A 19728-nucleotide genomic window follows, 5' to 3' on the forward strand; every position below is an offset into this window, starting at 1 on the left:
TATGTTTTGTGAGATGGGACCTTTGTATTTTATTAATTACTAACTAAAAAATGTAAACATTTTAAAAATAACACCACACAGGCATTAATAAACACCCAATGGATCAGATTATGTAAAAAACTAAATTTTGACAAAATGGAGATAGAACCTTATAATTCTAACGTCACAAAATGTATTTGTTGTAAGTCACTTTGGATAAAGGTGTCTGCTAAATGCAAACAATTTTAAATGTAAATCAAGCTGTGAATCTCCTGTCTACCACATCCCAAATGTGTTCTATTGGATTAAGAACCAGTGACTGGGAAGGCCACTGAAGAACACTGAACTCATTGTCATGTTCATGAAACCAGTTTCAGACGACTTTTGCTTTGTGACATGGTGCATTATCAGGATGGAAGTAGCCATTAGAAGATGGGTAGCCTACATTGTGGCCATGAAGAGATGCACATGGTTAGCAACAACACTCAAATAGGCAATCAAGCGATGATTGATTGGTATTAACGGGCCCAAAGTGTGCCAAGAAAACATTCCCCACACCATTACACCACCTCCACCAGCTTGAACTATACAGGTGTTCCTAATAAAGTGTTCGGTGAGTGGAGATCTTGTCTTATTTCGAGGCGACGTTGAACCCCATCATTTGATTACCTTTCTTAGCCGCTAGGTGACGCATGAGGTCTGTGGTTCACACACAGTACGTTAGAGGCTCGGCAGAGCGCATCCTCAAAACCTCTATCCCAAGGTTTATAAGTGCTGAACAGAGTGCGGTGCCGAAGGTCCAAATGAAGACTTATCATACGAGAACTAGAATACGTTAATGCTGTTCCGCTTGATATATTCACTGCATACATATCAAACCATTACCATAGATTAGCCTAAAACAAATAGTCTGCGATGCGTCTCATAAATAACTTTTAACATCGTATGTGATGACGTGGTGTGTTCCCTCAAGAAAAGTCATCTGTCTATAATAAGCCTATGGTGACAACCAAATTCGGAAGACAACTTCAGTATAGGCTAGATCGAGGCTGTGTGTGTAGACATATTGTTTCTAACTTCCTTACTTCTTCCAAATTTCTCGTCCTTCTCGTCAGGTATTCAGCTCAGACCAGCAAGGGCTTGGAGCGTAATTTCACAGAGAGCGCTGGCCCAGTGTTGACAGACGTCACAGCCGCCCAATCAGGGGAGAGGTCTGCGGGTGTCGGAGTATCCCGTTGGCTGGTATGGGAGGTGCGCTGCGGAAAAACCGAATAGTTGAGTGAAGAGCATTCAGTAGAGGGTGAGGAGACCGCCGCAGTGTGTTGCTCTTTTGGGAGTGGATATCACAGGAGAGAGAGCAAAAAGTCAGATAACAGTAGTTTTTTTGCAAAATAGTAATAATTAGACTAACCTAATGACGGAATGCATCGTTTACGTGCATTGTACGGATTATGATTTTTAAAAAATATATGTATATGCCTTAAGTGTAATCTCCTCACACAAGGACCGCTCTGCATCGTTGGAATGTGCGCTGCTGCCAGAACGGGACGCATCTGAAGCCAGTGCTTGTTGATCTCGGCAGTGAATATTGCTTTTGGGGTAATCAAACCTGCATTGACCATCGCAAACAAGATGGTTATCGGTTGACGGGACGACTAAAAGGGAACGATTTCCTCTTCCAAAAAGCCTTATACATTTTTGGACTTATTCTAGGACTAAGGGTAATGGGAATTGACGCGTTAAATAAAAAAGGATAATATTTTTTCCCAAGTGCACTTGTTCTTTGGCGATGATTGTGCTATTCCTTCTGCTGTGTATCACGGATGGAGTGGTCTCGCAGATACGCTACTCTGTGCCGGAGGAGGCGGATCAACGCACGTTCGTGGGGAATATCGCCGAGGACCTGGGACTGGACCTCACCAAACTCGCCGCGCGCCACTTCCAGGTGGTGCCCATCTCTCAGACACCGTACCTGGAGGTGAACCTGGAGACTGGAATTCTGTACGTCAACGAGAAAATCGACCGCGAGCAGATCTGCAAGCAGAGTGCCACCTGCCAATTAAATCTAGAGGTTTTTCTGGAGAACCCACTCGAGCTCTTCCGCATCGAGATAGAGGTCGTGGACATCAATGACAATCCACCCAGCTTCCCCGAGACCGACATCACCGTGGAGATCTCGGAGAGCGCAGTCCCCGGTACTCGGTTCCCCCTGGAGAGCGCGTTCGATCCGGACGTGGGCTCCAACGCGTTGCGCACATACGACATCACCACCAACAACTACTTTTACCTGGATGTGCAGACGCAATCGGACGGAAACAAGTTTGCCGAGCTGGTGCTGGAGAAGCAGCTGGACAGGGAGCAGCAGGCAGCGCATAGGTACGTGCTGACCGCGGTGGATGGGGGCCAGCCGCCCCGAACTGGCACGGCTCTCCTGGTGGTCAAAGTGCTGGATTCTAACGACAACGTGCCCGTGTTTGACCAGTCAGTGTACTCAGTGAGCCTGCCCGAGAATGCGCCGGTGGGCACCCTTGTACTCCAGCTGAATGCTACGGATTTGGACGAGGGGCAGAATGGAGATATTGTTTATTCATTCAGTAATCATATCTCCACCAGGGTGAAGGACCTGTTCAGTATAGACGCGCGCACTGGCCGCATCGAGGTGCGCGGGGAGGTGGATTTTGAGGAGAGTAGTTTGTATCAGATATTCGTTCAGGCGAAAGACCTCGGACCGAACGCCGTGCCCGCGCACTGTAAAGTTCTGGTGAAAGTAACGGACGTGAATGACAATGCTCCTGAGATCACCTTCAGCACCGTGACCGAGTCGGTGAGCGAGAGAGCAGCCCCGGGCACTGTCATTGCGCTGCTGAGTGTGACGGACAAGGACTCGGCCGATAACGGACAGATTCACGTGGAAATCCTCGGCGACGTCCCGTTCAAGCTTAAATCCTCTTTTAAGAGCTATTTCACCATTGTGACGGACGGACCCCTGAACAGAGAAATTGCCGACTCTTACACAGTGACTGTAATTGCCAGAGATAAAGGGACCCCTTCACTCGCGACCAGTAAATCAATCAAAGTGCAAGTGTCGGACGAGAATGACAATGCGCCAACGTTTACGCAGCCCATTTATGATGTGTATGTGACTGAAAACAATGTGCCAGGTGCGTATATCCACGCTGTGACAGCTTTGGACCCAGATGTTGGACAGAACGCGCTCATTAGTTACTCCATACTGGAGTGTGATATTCAGGGTATGTCAGTGAAAACATATGTGTCAATCAACGAGGAGACTGGGTACCTTTACGCGCTCAGATCATTCGATTACGAACAGCTGAAGGATTTCACCTTCATGGTCCAGGCAAAAGATGCCGGTACCCCCGAGCTTTTCTCAAACGCCACGGTCAAAGTAATCATTGTTGACCAGAATGACAACCCCCCGTCGGTCATCGCCCCGCTCGGTAAGAACGGCACCGCGAGGGAGCCTCTGCCCCGCTCCGCAGAGCCTGGCTACTTGGTGACCCGCATAGTGGCCATGGACGCGGACGACGGGGAGAACGCACGGCTCTCCTACAGCATTCAGCGGGGCAACGAGAACGGCATGTTCAGAATGGACTGGCGGACTGGCGAGCTGCGCACGGCCAGGCGCGTCTCCACTAAACGGGACCCGCACCAGCTGTACGACCTGTTGATAGAAGTGAGGGACCACGGCCAGCCGCCTCTCTCCTCCACCGCTAGTGTGTTCGTGGTGCTGGTGGACAGCGTGGTGGAGGTGCGCAGCGGGGAGAGGGGGGGCACCGCCAAGGCCAAGGAGGGCACTCTGGACCTGACCCTCATCCTCATCATCGCCCTGGGCTCCGTCTCCTTCATCTTCCTCCTCGCCATGATCGTGCTGGCCGTGCGCTGCCAGAAGGACAAGAAGCTCAACATCTACACGTGCCTGGCGAGCGACTGCTGCCTGGGCTGCGCGACGTGCTGCAGCAGGCAGGCTCGAGCCCGCAAGAAAAAGCTCAGCAAGTCCGATATCATGCTGGTGCAGAGCGCCAACGTCACGGGGGTCGTGGCTGCCCAGGTACCAGTGGAAGAGTCCGGGAGCTTCGGCTCTCACCACCAAAACCAGAACTATTGCTACCAGGTATGTCTGACTCCGGAGTCGGCCAAAACCGACCTCATGTTCCTAAAGCCGTGTAGTCCCTCTAGGAGTACAGACACGGACACTCACAACCCGTGCGGGGCCATAGTCACAGGGTACACTGACCAGCAGCCTGACATCATATCAAACGGCAGCATTTTATCAAACGAGGTAAGAGTCCTCTCATACCTATAACCCCCAAATACCCCAAAGCATGTCATATTAGTACACTGCTGCGACTGTCCAGACTGTGATGACTGCAACGTGCTTGTTTTTAAGCAGTCCTGGGCTAGGCCCAATGCATAAGATTAGTCTGATGTGAATGAAAGTGAAATTACAATGAAGGTAATTCGCGAGCACTTTGATAGGTAACGCATATATTGTTTCTCTTATGTTGCATCACCCTATTGTTTAAACAGAGTCCCTTACAAATATACGTAATTTGTTATTCTGAATAATACATAAGCTTGCATATCCTGTCACTAATTTCCGGAACGGCAGTCCAACCAAACATGATTATTACTAGTGGCTGACATGTTGGCCGTTGGCAATTCTAAATGAGATTAAAATTGGAATAGTAATGATTGCATGTGTATGCTCTGCTCAAACGTGGTTTTGTCGTGCTTTAAAAAGAGGCTGGATTCGGAATAAGATAAGCATACAAGATAATATATGCTGCCTTGGAGGCTGCTGCTGCTGGGTGTGTGTGTGTGTGTGTGTGTGTGTGTGTGTGTGTGTGTGTGTGTGTGTGTGTGTACGTGTGTGTGTGTGTGTGTGCGCGTGTGTATGTGTGTGCGTACGCGCGTGCGTGCGTGCGTGCGTGCGTGCGTCTGCACAACGGCCGGGTCCCTTGTGAGAACACACACATTAGGCATACCAGTCACGATCGTGCTGAGTCGCACTAGAACAAAGATCCGTCTATAGTTGGGCCAGGCTGAATAGGTGCACCACTCCATCTTCTCTCTGGCAACACATAGATGGTTCCTACGAAAGCGACAGCGGCCTATTACGAATCCTCTCAAAACACGAATTCGATGTTTAATGTTGAACGCAAGACCTCACTTGATTGTTCACGTCAACATGGATATAATCGATGCCATGTACATTATGTCCTGTTCTTGTTCATTTTGAGAGCATAACTATCCTATTGTTACTGTCTACTACTTCTCCCTAAACTCCAAATTGCTTTGCATCTCTTTTAGACCAAACATCAACAGCGAGCCGAGCTCAGTTACCTGGTGGATAGACCAAGGCGTGTGAACAGGTAAGAAGCCATCTACACTCATCTGAGCGCTGCCAGGTGAGTGAGTGACGTGGTTCAGTGCGTAGGGCCTCTGCTACAGAGAGTGGCAATTCAATTCGGGTTGGAATTAGCCTTCAAACTACAGCCATGTTAACAGGGTCAATACCTCATAATATCACTTCTCACTTGTAAAACCAGTCTGAATCTATCAATTCAATAACAATACAGTAGTGATGATAATGTTGCTGCAGCTGCTGCTGCTGATGATGATGGCGACGATAATGATAAGGTGTTGAAGATGAACAGTGTTAGGCTACTAGGTTGATGTTTTTAGCTTTTTAATACGTTTGAAATAATACACAGATAAAGACACAGGATACTGTCTCTATAGACTAAACATATTCCATCTCCCGTTCTCTTTCTTCCTCTAGCTCGGCTTTCCAGGAGGCCGATCTGGTGAGCTCGAAAGACAGCGGCCACGGTGATAGCGAACAGGGCGATAGTGACCATGACGCCACCAATCGAGGTCACAATACTGGTAAGTTCTCCTTCCTTCTTTTCCATTAACTTAGGCCCACATGAGTGTGTGGGATATGCCACTATGTGTTTTCTTTCAAGGCCCTGCCGAGGGTCATTGTAGTCTTTTGTGGTGTTAATGGTTGTCCAGACTGCTGATCGAAGGCCTGGGGGTCAAGCCTTACATGTGTGTTTGGAAATCAGAAGGTGTTCTCTCTGGTGGTTGGTTGTCTCTGGTTGCCTCTCACGGTTCGCTGTCCACGTCTGCTGTGGTGCTGAAAGGAAAGCAAACGCACTGCACTCACACTGCACTCTCAGCTCATCCCAGAGCGCATACTCTATGCCGTTTATTCTAGTTTAAAATGTAGGCCTACATTTGATTTATATAGCCTATACGTTTAAGTAGTATTTGTGACATTGTATATGGCAATATCCTTTGAGTTTAGAAATGAACCAGTTCATGACTGAATCTCAGTCCCGGTTTGTGAACTCGCTTTGTCCTTGATTCAAGTCTGTGTAGCTCAATCTGGTTATTGTTTTGTTGTACATGTAAAATGTTCTCGGGACAATGACGCTCCGCTGAACTTAATCCCGTTGTTTGTAAATATGCGACGTTAATGAGGCCCGCTGCTCGGCCCCGTCCGTGCTAGAGAGCCCACTTGACGAACGTGACGGAATTTATAACGACACTGGTTTGTCATTGACGGTGTGGGAACCGGACCAAATAGGTTGCGGGCGCAAACAAACAGACGATTCATTCATTGAATGGGAGCGGCCCGCCCCCCATCAGCCCCCCCAGCTCCCACCGGCCTGACCACATTCCTCCGTACCCATCTTTTTAATCTGCTCCACCTAAAGGATCACATGCCATCTTTTACAATTAGGCTGAGCCATGCGTTTATCCTATTCATTCATCCATGTGACTCCTTTGGTCCAGCCAGTATGTGCCATTATGTGTCATACCATCACTGTAGGGCTCTAAGGCCTATGCCGAGGTTAAAAGGATGTATCCTTGTTTTTATATCCATATCTCTATCTATCTATATATCTATATATATATATATATATTATAATAATATTTTTAAGACTAATAATAATAATAATAATAACAATAATAATAATAATAATAATACTTTACCAATGCCTACTGCTTTTTGTTTATACTGCGTTCTTATATACTATCATACAGCCAAAGACCTGCTTTAAGTACACTACAACAATGAATACTAATTGCCAGCATCCATTTTAGCACTTTTAACTACTACCATATTCTCAGAAGCCATCTTTCCCACACTCTGGATTTCCTCAGTCTTCAAGCCAGTTGTGACTCAGTAGCATAGCATGGCATCTCTAGTGTGGACCACAATCTTTGTTTTTGACTTTGAGTACCCTTGTATGGAGGTAGGAGACTGTTGCTTTGTTATGGAATTATCTGAGAGCTTAGTGTCTTTTAAACAGATTAATTGCTTTGCATTAAGTCTTTGTTTGATTAGGATAATTGATAGTGTGGCTTAGCATACTCTGCTTGTACGATACTTGCACATTTAAACTGTCAGGCTGTGCTATTTGCGAACTGAGTTTGAACAGCAGCTGAGATATGTTATGTTGAAACATTAAAAAAATCTTATGGTCTTTTAATCATTTTGTTTTTCATGTTTTTCATCTGTGAGAGTCTCTTACTAAGTGTTTCCATAATGTACATTATCTTTTCAGAATCACAGCTGTTTTTGTGTTCTGGGGGTTCTGATTGGTATTCTAATCTGGACATGGGAACTTGCAGTACCTTGGCAGCAGTGGCCCCCTCAGTGAAACAGGGTGTTTTTATTATTGTAGGCGTTGCATTACTGTATCTCTACACCATGATACTGCAAGTCTATCTCTAAACAGTCACCCTACTGTTTGGAACTTTGAAGCTGTCTCTCTCTCCCTCCCTCCCCCAACCCATTCCCCCTAGGTTGCCGTGGCGAATCCCTCCTTAGGCCTGCCGTTCACGTTATCGCTGTGGTAACAGCTCGCTGATCAGTAATTCATTTTCAGACCTCAGCATACCAATTACCAAATGAAGGTTATTATCAAGACTTGCGTTTGCCCTGCTTGAGAGCTGTGCTGAATTCTAAGATGGGAGACGAGTTATTAAAGTAGGGGGGGTCAATGGATTCACACAGCGCCCATCTCCTGTCACTCCAACGCTCTTTATTTCTTTCCCTCCTCTCTGTCTCACTCTCTCTCTCTTTCTCTCTGTTTGGATAACGGCAAGTCTGGTTGACACAGTGCTTTCAGTGCATATTGAAGTCAGGCCTGATATACTGTATTGTAGTAGCCATGGACTAGCTTGTAATCTGTGACACACGTTTGTTTTATAAAATCGTTTGAGTACATCACAGCCCAAGGATACCTAGGGTATCTTAGGCTTTTATTGAAGTTTATTTTTTTTTCTTTCTCAGAAGTCTTTCTGCGAAAGACACCAAATTCGCCTGGGAAATGATCTAATTTTAGTCAAATGTCAAGAAAGATGTCTTGATCTGGCTTTGTAGCTGCGAAGCTGTCCTATTGCTGCATGAGTCTAAATGCCATGTCCCAGGTGCAGTTTTCAATATTAACATTGAGTTCATTGTTATTCATAACAATAATATCATCATTTATGGATATTCTGAAAATAGTTTCATTGTCCAGAATGATACAGATATAGTCTATCCCTTCTTGAAGAGAAGAGTGCCGAGGTAGACTTGAGAGGATTCAAGCATTATTGATCCAGTGTGTGTTGAGTCTGTATCGGTAGATAGAGAATCGAGATACATAGTGTAACAGGCAAACGTCTCTCATTCCTGTGTGGGCCCCGTGCTGACACGTAATATCATGGCGTATTTACGGACATTCATTATTATTTAATAAGAAACCCTCTTGTTAGAAAGCTCGGAACGTTTCCAAGCTGTTAGTGACACGGAGCCAAATTAATCCTCTTTGTATTAAAGCACATTTCCCCCTTGCTGACCAGTTAAGACATACACACACACACACACACACACACACACACACACAAAGACACACACCGAAATGACTTTGGGTCTCATACACACACATATTTCAAAAAGTAATTTTCTCTTGGGTTCAATCACACATCAATGAAGAGTGAACGCTGGTGTTAATCAAAAAATATGACCTTGCATTTTTGCTAAATTGCTTGTGCCACATTTTGATCTGTTTTGAAGGACTGTAGTTTGGCAGTGGACTTTTACAGTAGCCTGTCTGCCTGCAGTCATTCATTGAGACACAACACTGTCCCCGGTTTGAAAGGAAAAAGAGAGGTTAATGCACAGACAGACTGAGTAAATCCAATGTTATTGAGCGGGTGTTCTGATGAGTGGGGGCCAAAGGTAGCTCTGACAGTTCGGTGCTAATGGGTTTAAATGTGCTTGTGAAGTATCTCCCACCGCAGCCAATCACAACTGCTCATAGATCGGAGGTAGAAACCACTGGACCACGGCATGGTCGCACACATCAAACCGACCAGGCCTGCCCTCTCGTGACCTCTCACCTTTGAACCCTGCCTGTTGATTTCAGTCTGTTTCTCTATGGCTCTATAAGGGAGCAGAAGTCGGAAACAATGGATGTCGTCTCGCTCGCTACTCCAGCTAGCTACGTACGCGCTTAAAAGCCTGCCTAAGTGTTTTTGCCGCTTATTATATTGTTATATCATAACGCTTCTGCTTCCATTTCCATAACAACGTGATACCGTACCTCATCATCACAAGGTGAAACATTCAAGCTATTTTACCGTGGTTCATTTTCGATTCTATAAAAGCTATTTTCTTGGATTCGCTCCTCTTTTGTGTATCTGTACGACGAGGAAAGAGAGTGACCCTTCTCGCCTCTCCCAGCATGCACGGCTTCATAAAGTGTGCGCAGCAAAGGGTTTAGCTATCTCTGTCTCCAAAGTGCTGTTTCATCACCGGGAGTTTGCTTTGATCTCACATAGCACCCTGCCACCAGGAATTATCTGAGATCTGAGTTTACACACATACAGGGAGTATGTGTGTGTGTGTGTGTGCGTGCGTTCGTGCGTGCGTGTGGGTGAGGTGTGTTTGTGCGTTTCGCCTGTGTGTCCTTTTTGGCTTGTTTGAACATGAACTGACTATGACCTTACTGACGATGAATCCCTGTTACCCCCCCCCCCCCTCTCCTCTCCCTGCTCCTTGTCCTCTCCCCTCCCCAGGTGCTGACCTCTTCTCTAACTGCACGGAGGAGTGCAAGGCTCTGGGCCACTCGGACCGCTGCTGGATGCCCTCCTTCGTGCCCTCGGACGGGCGCCAGGCGGCAGACTACCGCAGCAACCTGCACGTGCCCGGCATGGACTCTGTTCCTGACACTGAGGTATTTGAAAGCCAAGAGCAAACTGGCGATAAGTCATTCTCCACCTTTGGCAAAGAGACGCCCCTCAGCCAACAACACCTCCACCAACACCACCACCACCACCACCACCAAAACAACCACCACCACCACCTCAGCCACCACCATCATGCCCACCACCACGACTCGCTAGAGAGGAAAGAGTTTGAGGCACTTCTGTCTAGCAAGCAGCGAGCAGCGCCTTACAAACCAGCCTGTTTGAGTGAGTATTCGCTTTGCACGACGACAGCTCTGCTGGCTAACCCACTGTCAATCTCCATCTGATAATTGAAGCCAGACCCCCCCCCCCCCAAAAAAAAAAAAAAAAAGACGAAAAAAAAGAAATTTCTAATTGAAAAATTATCTCACCCTCGGCTGGAAGTGCCATGAAATTCTTTCCCGTTAGACCCCCATTCTAATTCACCCTGCCATGTCAGAGTTGAACTAACTCTCTCCTCCTTCCGAACATCTTCATTAACTCTCTCTGTCTGTCTCCATCCCCAACTTTCCATATCAATTCACTCAACTCCATCAGTAGACCCTGCTGTGTGTGCTTCTCGAATTACATGTGCCACGAGCAATTACGGTTCAATTGTGAATCCATAAGATAGCTTTAACCTCAACCGAAGCTGCTGAAATAATGTTATGGTTTGTCTCATTTAGCTCTATTAATAAAGGAGATGCTTCCCTCCGCACATAGAGGGAATGAAAAAGGACTGTTTGTAATCTTAGATTACCCTGGCTCTCCGTCATATGACACTTTTTTTACTGGAGCTCCACGTCGCTGGGATCAAACAGGCTTTGAGATAATTGAGAAAAAGCCGGGAAGCTATTATTTCCTATGGATTTTTTTCTGTTTCTAAACTCCCTCACGAAAAAGAGGCCATACAGAGGAGCTATCCTCTTCACTGGAGTTGGGTGATAATGCTTAATTATAATTTTGTCAAGCGGTGCCTTTACGAGCACCCGCTCTTTTCATCATCAACAGAACTCCGCTGAAACAATTATCAAAACTGTCGGAAGTCGTGCTGGCTCCTTACCGCGTCGTTTTAGAACCACAGCATGCGGCTAAGAAAGAGGATGAGAAACATATTCTACATTCCAACCCGCCTTTTTTTATTGTATCGACACACACACACACACACACTAGCTGCACTGGAATACCAATTAGGCTGACTCTATAAAGATGTTGCCTTCTCCCCCAAATCATCCCCCCCAACACCCCCACCCCCACCCTGTCTCTTATACTCAGTGACTGTGGTGGTAGTGCTAACGACCTGAAGCCATTGCTTCTTTATTGAGGAGAGGGGGAGGGGGTCTGGAGGAGGAGGAGGATGGGGGAGGGGTTAGGGGGGACTATCCTTATTATACTGAGTAGACTGAGTCTACCTAATCTGATAAAAGTCAGACAGAGAGACACAGAGCCCACTTGTTTTCCCGAGACGCTGGGGCCGGGTGGACTGTGGCGGATATACTGGGCCGGTCATTACGGTAATCAAGCGGACATGACATCGGAGCGCTGGTGGGGGATTGTTAAACTGTCATGGGGAGACTGGGGGAAGATGGGGGAGGTGCACAGGGAGTAGGGGTAAAGGGAGAGGGGGGGGGGGGGGCGGGGGGGCAGACTCCATTTGTTTCTCAGTTGGCTGTGGCCCATTTGAGCTAAGCCCCATTGTTGCTGTCCTAAATAAATTGGGCATGAAATATTCACAAGATTCCCATACTCACACACTACACATTATCCATAAGCGATTGCACTGAGTGAATTTAAATGGTTATCTGAGTGGAGAACGGATGGAGAACTTTTCCTAACCTTGTTTTCTTGCCTTGTCTGTGTAACACTGAGTGAGTGAACGAACGTCCTCTAGCCTGCATTGTACTTTCTTCTTCTCTCTCAGAAAAACTTGACCCCTAACCAGCGTGTGTTCTCTGCTTGCAGCGAGGAAAAGGGTTTGCTAGCTCCTTTCGCGTGGACATACCAGAGACCGCATGACTTTGCACAATCAGTCAAAACGACAAAAACTAAAAAGAGCATCAAGTTTTCGACTCCATTTCCATAGCTGTCTACGCTTGACAAGACCCGCCCCCCCCTCCCCCGTGTGGAACTCTGTGGGCAACAATTCCCTCCGGAATTCAACATTCCCCTCTGGAATTCTTTGGAACACTGCCGGCCTTTTGGAGACAACCCTTTGGGATTGGGGAGTTGAAAGTGGTGGGGGATGGACGACAGACAGACAAATGGCACGAAATGGACAGCTCAATACTAGGACCCCACTGCTCTCAGCAGGACTGAGAACACGTTGAAAAAGGAACTAATGGAGGGGGAGGAGAAAGAGGAGGAGAAAGAGGAGGAGGAGGAGGAGGAGGAGTGGGACAGGTGCAAGGAGGGCTAATCTCTCCTCTCAGATATGTGTGTGCCTGTTTACAGCACTAATGTACATCTTTAAGAAAACGAAAATGGAAGAAAAGAAAGACAAAAAAAAAGACTCAAACCAGAAACCAGAAACCGTCACTGAGCCCTTTAGATGTTTGTACTCACAGCAGAAGCCAGTTGTACAGGAGATCTTTGTGCATTTCAAATGCAATACCACTGTTTTAGACTTGACTGTTTTCTATTCTGTTTGTGTGGTCAAGTGTCTCTCCTCAGATCTACTTCGAGTTTATAAAGAAGGATTGTGGACAGGATATATTTCGTTTCTTTTATGTTGAGTTCTGTTTTTTATTTTATGTTTTCCACAAGGTTGGTTTTGACAGTGTTGGCCTCCACGGCCTACCTTTGATTCTAAGACGTTCAGTAGTTTATATCATGTGTGAGCAGACGTGTTTACTGTACTCTTTTAAAAGCTTCAAAATGAATATAAATCTATATATGAATCTATCTATATATACTTTTTCTGAAGGCGTGCTATCCATTTGGTGGGTTTCTTATCCAGATTAGAGTTTCATACACTGCTTCAAAGTGCTCTAGAAGGCTAGAAGTGATATTACAGGGGAGTTCTTCTTACGGTGAAACAGAAAGCCTTATCTTATGTGAAACCGACGTTTGCATCATTTTGATTCTTTTATTTTTCACTTTTGGATATTGAAACTCATGTCTATAAATAAGGGAGGAGGTACTAATTTAGAATGAAATCCATGGTAATTCTGTGTTATTGTAACCAAAAAAGGGTCAATTAAAAGAAAAAAAAACTAAATGTGGCCAAATATGAAAGGTGTTGTACACATGCAGTGCAAAAACAAATATATACATACACTCTCTCACACACACAAACACACCAATATGCCAACAATAAACAGAGAAAATGAGAAATCCATGGTCTTGTGTGATTTATTTGATCACAAGTGGTACATTTGTATTCTTGCGCAGCTAATGTTCTACTAATTGAGACAGAAAATCATTATATGTATCTGAAGATGAATTATTAGGGAAATGTCAAGGTCGTGTGTTTTCACGATCTATAATTTGTATTCATTTGGCCTTCGGCACCCTCATTCTTGCTGTCTGTTGACAAATTCATGGTGAAGGAGAAACTAAATTTTTTAGAACCTTTTTTTTTACAACACTGTGAGATCTCCGTTTAGGGTAGTTCAGAGATATTGAGCGTCAAAGTTTTTACATTCCATTATGTTTTGTGAGATGGAACCTTTGTATTTTATTAATTACTAACAAAAAAAAAATCAACATTTTAAAAACAACACCACACAGGCATTAATAAACACCTAATGGATCAGATTATGAACTCAGTAAAAAAAAAAAATGTTTTGACAAAAATGGAGATAGAACCTTATAATTCTAACATCACGACACAGTGAGAAGAGAGTGTTAAGTGGTGCAAATTGGAGCACATGAATACATGGAGTTGTTGAGGACAGAGGTGTGGAACAGCATGAAAGGTATGCTGTATAGAACAACATCATGACAGATCTTTCCTGACTCTTAACATCTCATTCCATTTTTGACATGCTCTTTCAATCTTTTCACCTCATCTAGATCAGTAATAAAGATAGATTACGTCTTAAATATGACAATATGTTTATTTCATCTTCATGAAGTGGCAAATACTACAAATAACCAAAGTAGAATGAGATATTAACAGATGGTGACTACCCAATAACACAGTCGAGTTGCGAGATGTACTGTACATGAACGGTAATCCTTCTTAATCTTACTTTTTGAATATTCATTGATGCACACTACCACAAATCTGTTCAAATCTGACAAAAACAAAAGCAGTAAAAACCAGTCTAAATGCAAAGCTCATAACAAACACAAACAGTAATGGAGCACAGACGTTGTGAGGATGTGAATAACGTTCATTTAGTTATTCTTCGTTATTTGTAAAGTAATTTCAGAAAACCCAATATGGGATGACAAATTGGAATGAATTCCAATGAAATTCTCCTTAAGTGCCCTTTGTTGCAGACTAATGAGAGCAGAACTATCTGGGTGGTGCAGTTTTGATTTAGAACAAAAGTTTGCAGGGAGCTAATGCCGTATAATCATATCTATTTTCACTCTAAATGGAACCCATTATATTTGACCTCAACTCATGTTAATCTCTGTCACAAACCAAAAGTTTTAATTTTCCACATGTGGCTATGCACATGAGGTTTCAAATGAGAAAAACCAGCAGAGTATAAATGAAAGATTAATTTAAGAACAAAAATAAATGACTTACAATTCCCCAAACAAGCCAAGGAAGGTTTGGAGAGAAAGAAGGGAGACAGTGAAAGAGAGAGAGAGAGAGCGAGAGAGAGAGAGAGAGAGAGAGAGAGAGAGAGAGAGAGAGAGAGAGAGAGAGAGAGAGAGAGGAGGGGTGAGAGAGAGAGAGAAGGGACTGACACGATTTACATATTCTCAGGGCATGCGTTAACACCAAGTGAGTTTCAAAGTCACTCAGTGCACAAAGGCAAAGAGAGGATTAAGGGCTCTGCACACAGCGTGCGATTTCTGTTGCGCATCAACGTTCCATTTTGAAGTTTGAATGGAAGTCTATGAGAGCATCGCATTTACCCGCACACGGCCCCGATTGTAATCGCACGGCGAACATTCGATTCCATTCATTTTGAATGGGACAAAGCAGTGCGACAAAACTCGCACGCCGTGTGCTTTGTCCCATTCAAAATGAATGGAATCGAATGTTCGCCGTGCGATTACAATCGGGGCCGTGTGCGGGTAAATGCGATGCTCTCATAGACTTCCATTCAAACTTCAAAATGGAACGTTGATGCGCAACAGAAATCGCACGCTGTGTGCAGAGCCCTTTAGGGTGTGTTCAACTTTTATGTTGCGCTGCTCCACTTTTCAGACACGGACACCAGAGGACTCCATCACAACGGTCGGCTCTCAGACCCGGGAAATAAAAGTAGCAGCAGCTAACGGGGGGCTCAGAATACTGTGCTACGTGCTAAAGGAGACTCGTTTAGAGGTTTTCTGAAGGTTTGTAGATGGACGTTTGTAGCGGGGAAACATATCCGCATCGTTACAAACATTGCAGCAAGAAGAGAAACGCTGATTCACTTCCATATTTATTTCTTCCTAACTGTGAATCGGCATTTACAGCTATTACAGCACAATCTCAACAGACATTTAGAATTAAAAAAAAACATACAGTCCTTATTCTATTTTGTGTTCTCCCCCGTTAAACCTCCCCCCTCCCTTCACCTCTCTCTCCTTTCTCTCACTCTGTCATCACTCCATTTGTCTCCTCTTCAGACGTGGCCTTTTCCTACAGTCATTTCTTCCTCTCCTCTCGGGTCCTCTGGAATCCAAAGAGGGGGTGAGTAAGAGGTGGGGGGGGGAAGAGGTGACAGATACGGTGACAGGGGAGAGAGAGAGAGAGAGAGAGAGAGCTCTCTTTTTCTCTCTTTTCTTCTCCATCTCTTTTTTCTTTTCTTTTTTTTTCTGTCAAGGTGTTGTATGTCTTTTCACAATCTCATTGTTGCTTTGCCTCCGCTGGGAGATGTTTTTTTGAAGGCCCACACTCTACTACCTGACTCCCGCTGCCAGATAACACCCCTTGTCTTCTATCGGGGAGACGGTGGGGGGGGACGGGGGGGGGGGGGGCTGACAAGGGGTCAGGGAGGCTGGGCTGTGAGGGTGGTAGGAGGAGCCAGGGGACGTGTGGGGACCTGGCTCTGATGAGGTGCTGAGACAAGGATAAAAGGAGCTGAAGGGGGGAGCCAAATGCCATGGCAGCAGCAGTGGAGATGTGTGGGCTATCGCTCCCCAGGTGTGGCGAGGCTGTTGGAGAACCCTGCAGGGGGAAGACTGGAGATAAGGCACTGGAGAGGAGAGGGGGGATGAGATACAGTAGATAGATAGTGCTACTGTTAAAGCTCAGAACCTAATGTGTTAGCATGCGTTTGGAATCAATATAAATCATAGACTGTAGATTGTTCAAAGTGCAGCCAAAAGGAAACACTGCAAGTGAATTCCGAATAAAGGCACATCCTCCCCAACCCCTTGAGGCAAAACAGCCGTAAAACACACACACACACACACACATGCACGCAGGCACGCAGGCACGCAGGCACAAGCATCTCACAGTCTTACACTCTCTCACACTCACACACACACACACACACACACACACACACACACACACACACACACACACACATACTGGGGGAACGGAGACTTCTGCTATCAGTCTGTGATCTATCCTGACCACACACAAGCCTCCAGCTGTGTGGATCTCCAGCCCATTACTCCTCTCCGGCCCCCCTCTTCGTAGACGCATTGTCCCCCCCCCCCCCCCCACACCCGCCTTGACCTCCTCTCTCTGTCTCAGCCTGCCCTGGCTCCATCTAGGGTGCCCTGGGGTTGGGGAGGGACCAGGGAGAGGGTCTGGTTAATGTCCCTACCCCCCCCCCCGTCCCCCCGTCCCTACACACCCCTACACCCCCCCCCCCCTGCCCCCGCCCAGACGGGGCCAAACCGAAAACACTGATAACAGTTGTATCTCTGTTGTCATCGTCTCCGTTCTCCACCACCGATCTCCAGACTAGGTCTGTACATCATCATCTAGCCAGAGTCAGAGGGAGGGAGGGAGAAGGGAGGGAGAAGGGAGGGAGGGAGGGAGGCTGGTGGGAGAGGGCAAGAGAAAAAGAGAAATTTACTGTGCGGGCAGATGGTTCATCAAAATGACAGAGAGCAAGTGGATGAGAGAAAGAGGGGGAAAGAACACAAACGGCACTGCTGATTCCATGCTGAAATATTGAATAGTTGCCGGAGGGGGGAATCTTATGGCTTTGCAATTGCAATTCTCTTGTCTTTAGACTCCCTTATCTGCCTCTGTTCTCTGGACAATCAATCTAACTTAAACGAACAGGCGGAGGAAATTAATGATAACGAAGGAAAAGAAGTTGAAGAGGAACTTTTTTTTTTTTTAAACAAACAAAAGTAGAAAATGGGTCATGTGTTTCAGTTTTCTTTCTTTTTTGGGGGGGGGGGGGGGGGGGGGGCTGTGACACAGAGACATGCCAGAAGAGATAGAACTGGGCTGTGACACAGACATTGCCAGAAGAGATAGTTAACTGTAGTTAATAGCTGTCATAACACTGGGATTTAAGTAGCATATATTTGTTTTCATGTCTTAAACAGCAACATTGGAGCTGAAAGAAAAGGGAAGCATCTCTATGAAGTACTACAACTTGACTCCCTTTCCACGAAAAAGCTTTTATCAGCATTCAAAGCTCTGAAAGGTGCCCCTCGCTTCAGACAGGTCGACATGACCTTCCTAATGCTCTCTCTCTCTCTCTTCCTCTCTCTCTCTTCCTCTCCGTGGCATGTCTTTTCATCTCTGTTCTCGCTGACAAAACTGAAGCGAGCGATCAGATCATTGGCAGTCATCAGGGTAACGCACGCACACACACACAGACAGACACACACACAGACACACACACAAACGCACACACAAACGCACACTCGCATGCATGCACGCACACACAGACACACACACAGACACACACACACACACACACACACACACACACACAAAGACATACACACAAAAACTGACAAAACTGAAGCGAGCAATCAGATCATTGGCAATCATCAGGGTAATGCACACACACACACACACACACACAGACACACACAAACGCACACACGCATGCACACACACACACACAGACACACATGCACGCACGCACACACACAGACACACACACACAAAGGCACACACGCATGCATGCACACACAGACACACACAGACACACACACACACATACACACACACAGACACACACACAAACACTCACACGCATGCATGCACACACAGACACACACGCACACACACATGCACACACACAGACACACACACAGACACACAGACACACACACACACACACACACACACACACACACACAAACCTTGTCTGATCTGGTTAAGAGCACTTCTCAGTGTGGACTCACCACTTGGCATACGCAGTGTTCTCATGCTTGCACTCTTGATGACAGAAGGGTATGAGCCCACACTCCAACAGAAAAAACAACCCAACAACAATCAAAATGTGGAGCCGGATCAATATTAGCCAGCGGGTATTTAGACAAGCTCTTGATCGCCTTGCCAAGCCTTCTTGGACTACTTCAAGCAGAGCAGTTGCTCTTTATGAAAGGTCTGAATGGCAGTAGAATATTTCACCTACCTTGACACTCCAAACCAGTGATTTACATACCTGGTGTGTGTTTTTTGGGGTAGAAGTAGCATCTCAGTGCTAACGAGTGAGTAATTAGGCCCTGGCACGCACTAACACTCATTCACGCACACACACACACACACACACACACACACACACACACACACACACACAATCCATTCCTCAGGACTGACCACTGTTACAACAGTCGGGAATGTTCCTTGGCAGGATCACAGGACATGAGAGGAAGGAAGGGGAAGTGGGGAAAATCCACCTTCACCAGAGAACACTCTTGTCATAAGCCTGCCATAGAGTATTCATACACATACTCATATACACACCTCACCTTTAATCACAGAAGGTTCCAGAACACTTCCTCTGTTCACCTCCTCGTAACATGATCTGTCCCTTCAACACAAGGACAATGAGGGGTTACAACAAAGAGTACAAAGAATGCTGCTTTCAACTGTTAGTTGAAATAGTTCAATAGTTCGCTTGGGCTTGTTCACACCTGACATGCATGTACGGACACTGGCGGTTTCAAGAGGGGGGGCAGGGGGGGTGACCGCCCCTCCTGGTGCCCCCACGGTTGAAAAAACGTCTCGCTTAAGTGCCCTTTTGAGTGGCAAAAATGCCCTTTTGAGTGGCGAAAATTTGAGGATGTGCCCTATTGGCTGCCCTTCCAATGGTCTAAACTTGACCATGTGCACTGATGGGGTCCAATGTTGTGCAGTAGGTGCCCTTTTTTTATTTTCGCCCCTGCCCTTCAAACAGCCTGAGTGTACAGCCACTGTGTACGGACCAAGGACTCGGATTCGGAAAATAGCTTATT

At 46.0% G+C, this 19728-nt stretch overlaps 1 protein-coding gene across 1 annotated transcript; it reads left to right on the plus strand.

The window, feature by feature from the left end:
• Window positions 1–1768: 1768 nt before the first annotated feature.
• pcdh10b (protocadherin 10b) lies at window positions 1769–12246 on the plus strand (the record flags this gene model as incomplete). Its single annotated transcript, XM_080525389.1, has 5 exons — window positions 1769–4279; window positions 5311–5372; window positions 5783–5889; window positions 10081–10238; window positions 12193–12246. 5 exons carry the CDS (start codon window positions 1769–1771, stop codon window positions 12244–12246), a joined length of 2892 nt encoding a protein of 963 aa, XP_080381515.1.
• Between the last annotated feature and the right edge of the window lie 7482 nt (window positions 12247–19728).

The sequence above is a fragment of the Nansenia antarctica genome (genome assembly GCF_963989245.1).
Source record: "Nansenia antarctica genome assembly, chromosome: 3".
NCBI classification, from domain to species: Eukaryota; Metazoa; Chordata; class Actinopteri; order Argentiniformes; family Microstomatidae; genus Nansenia; species Nansenia antarctica.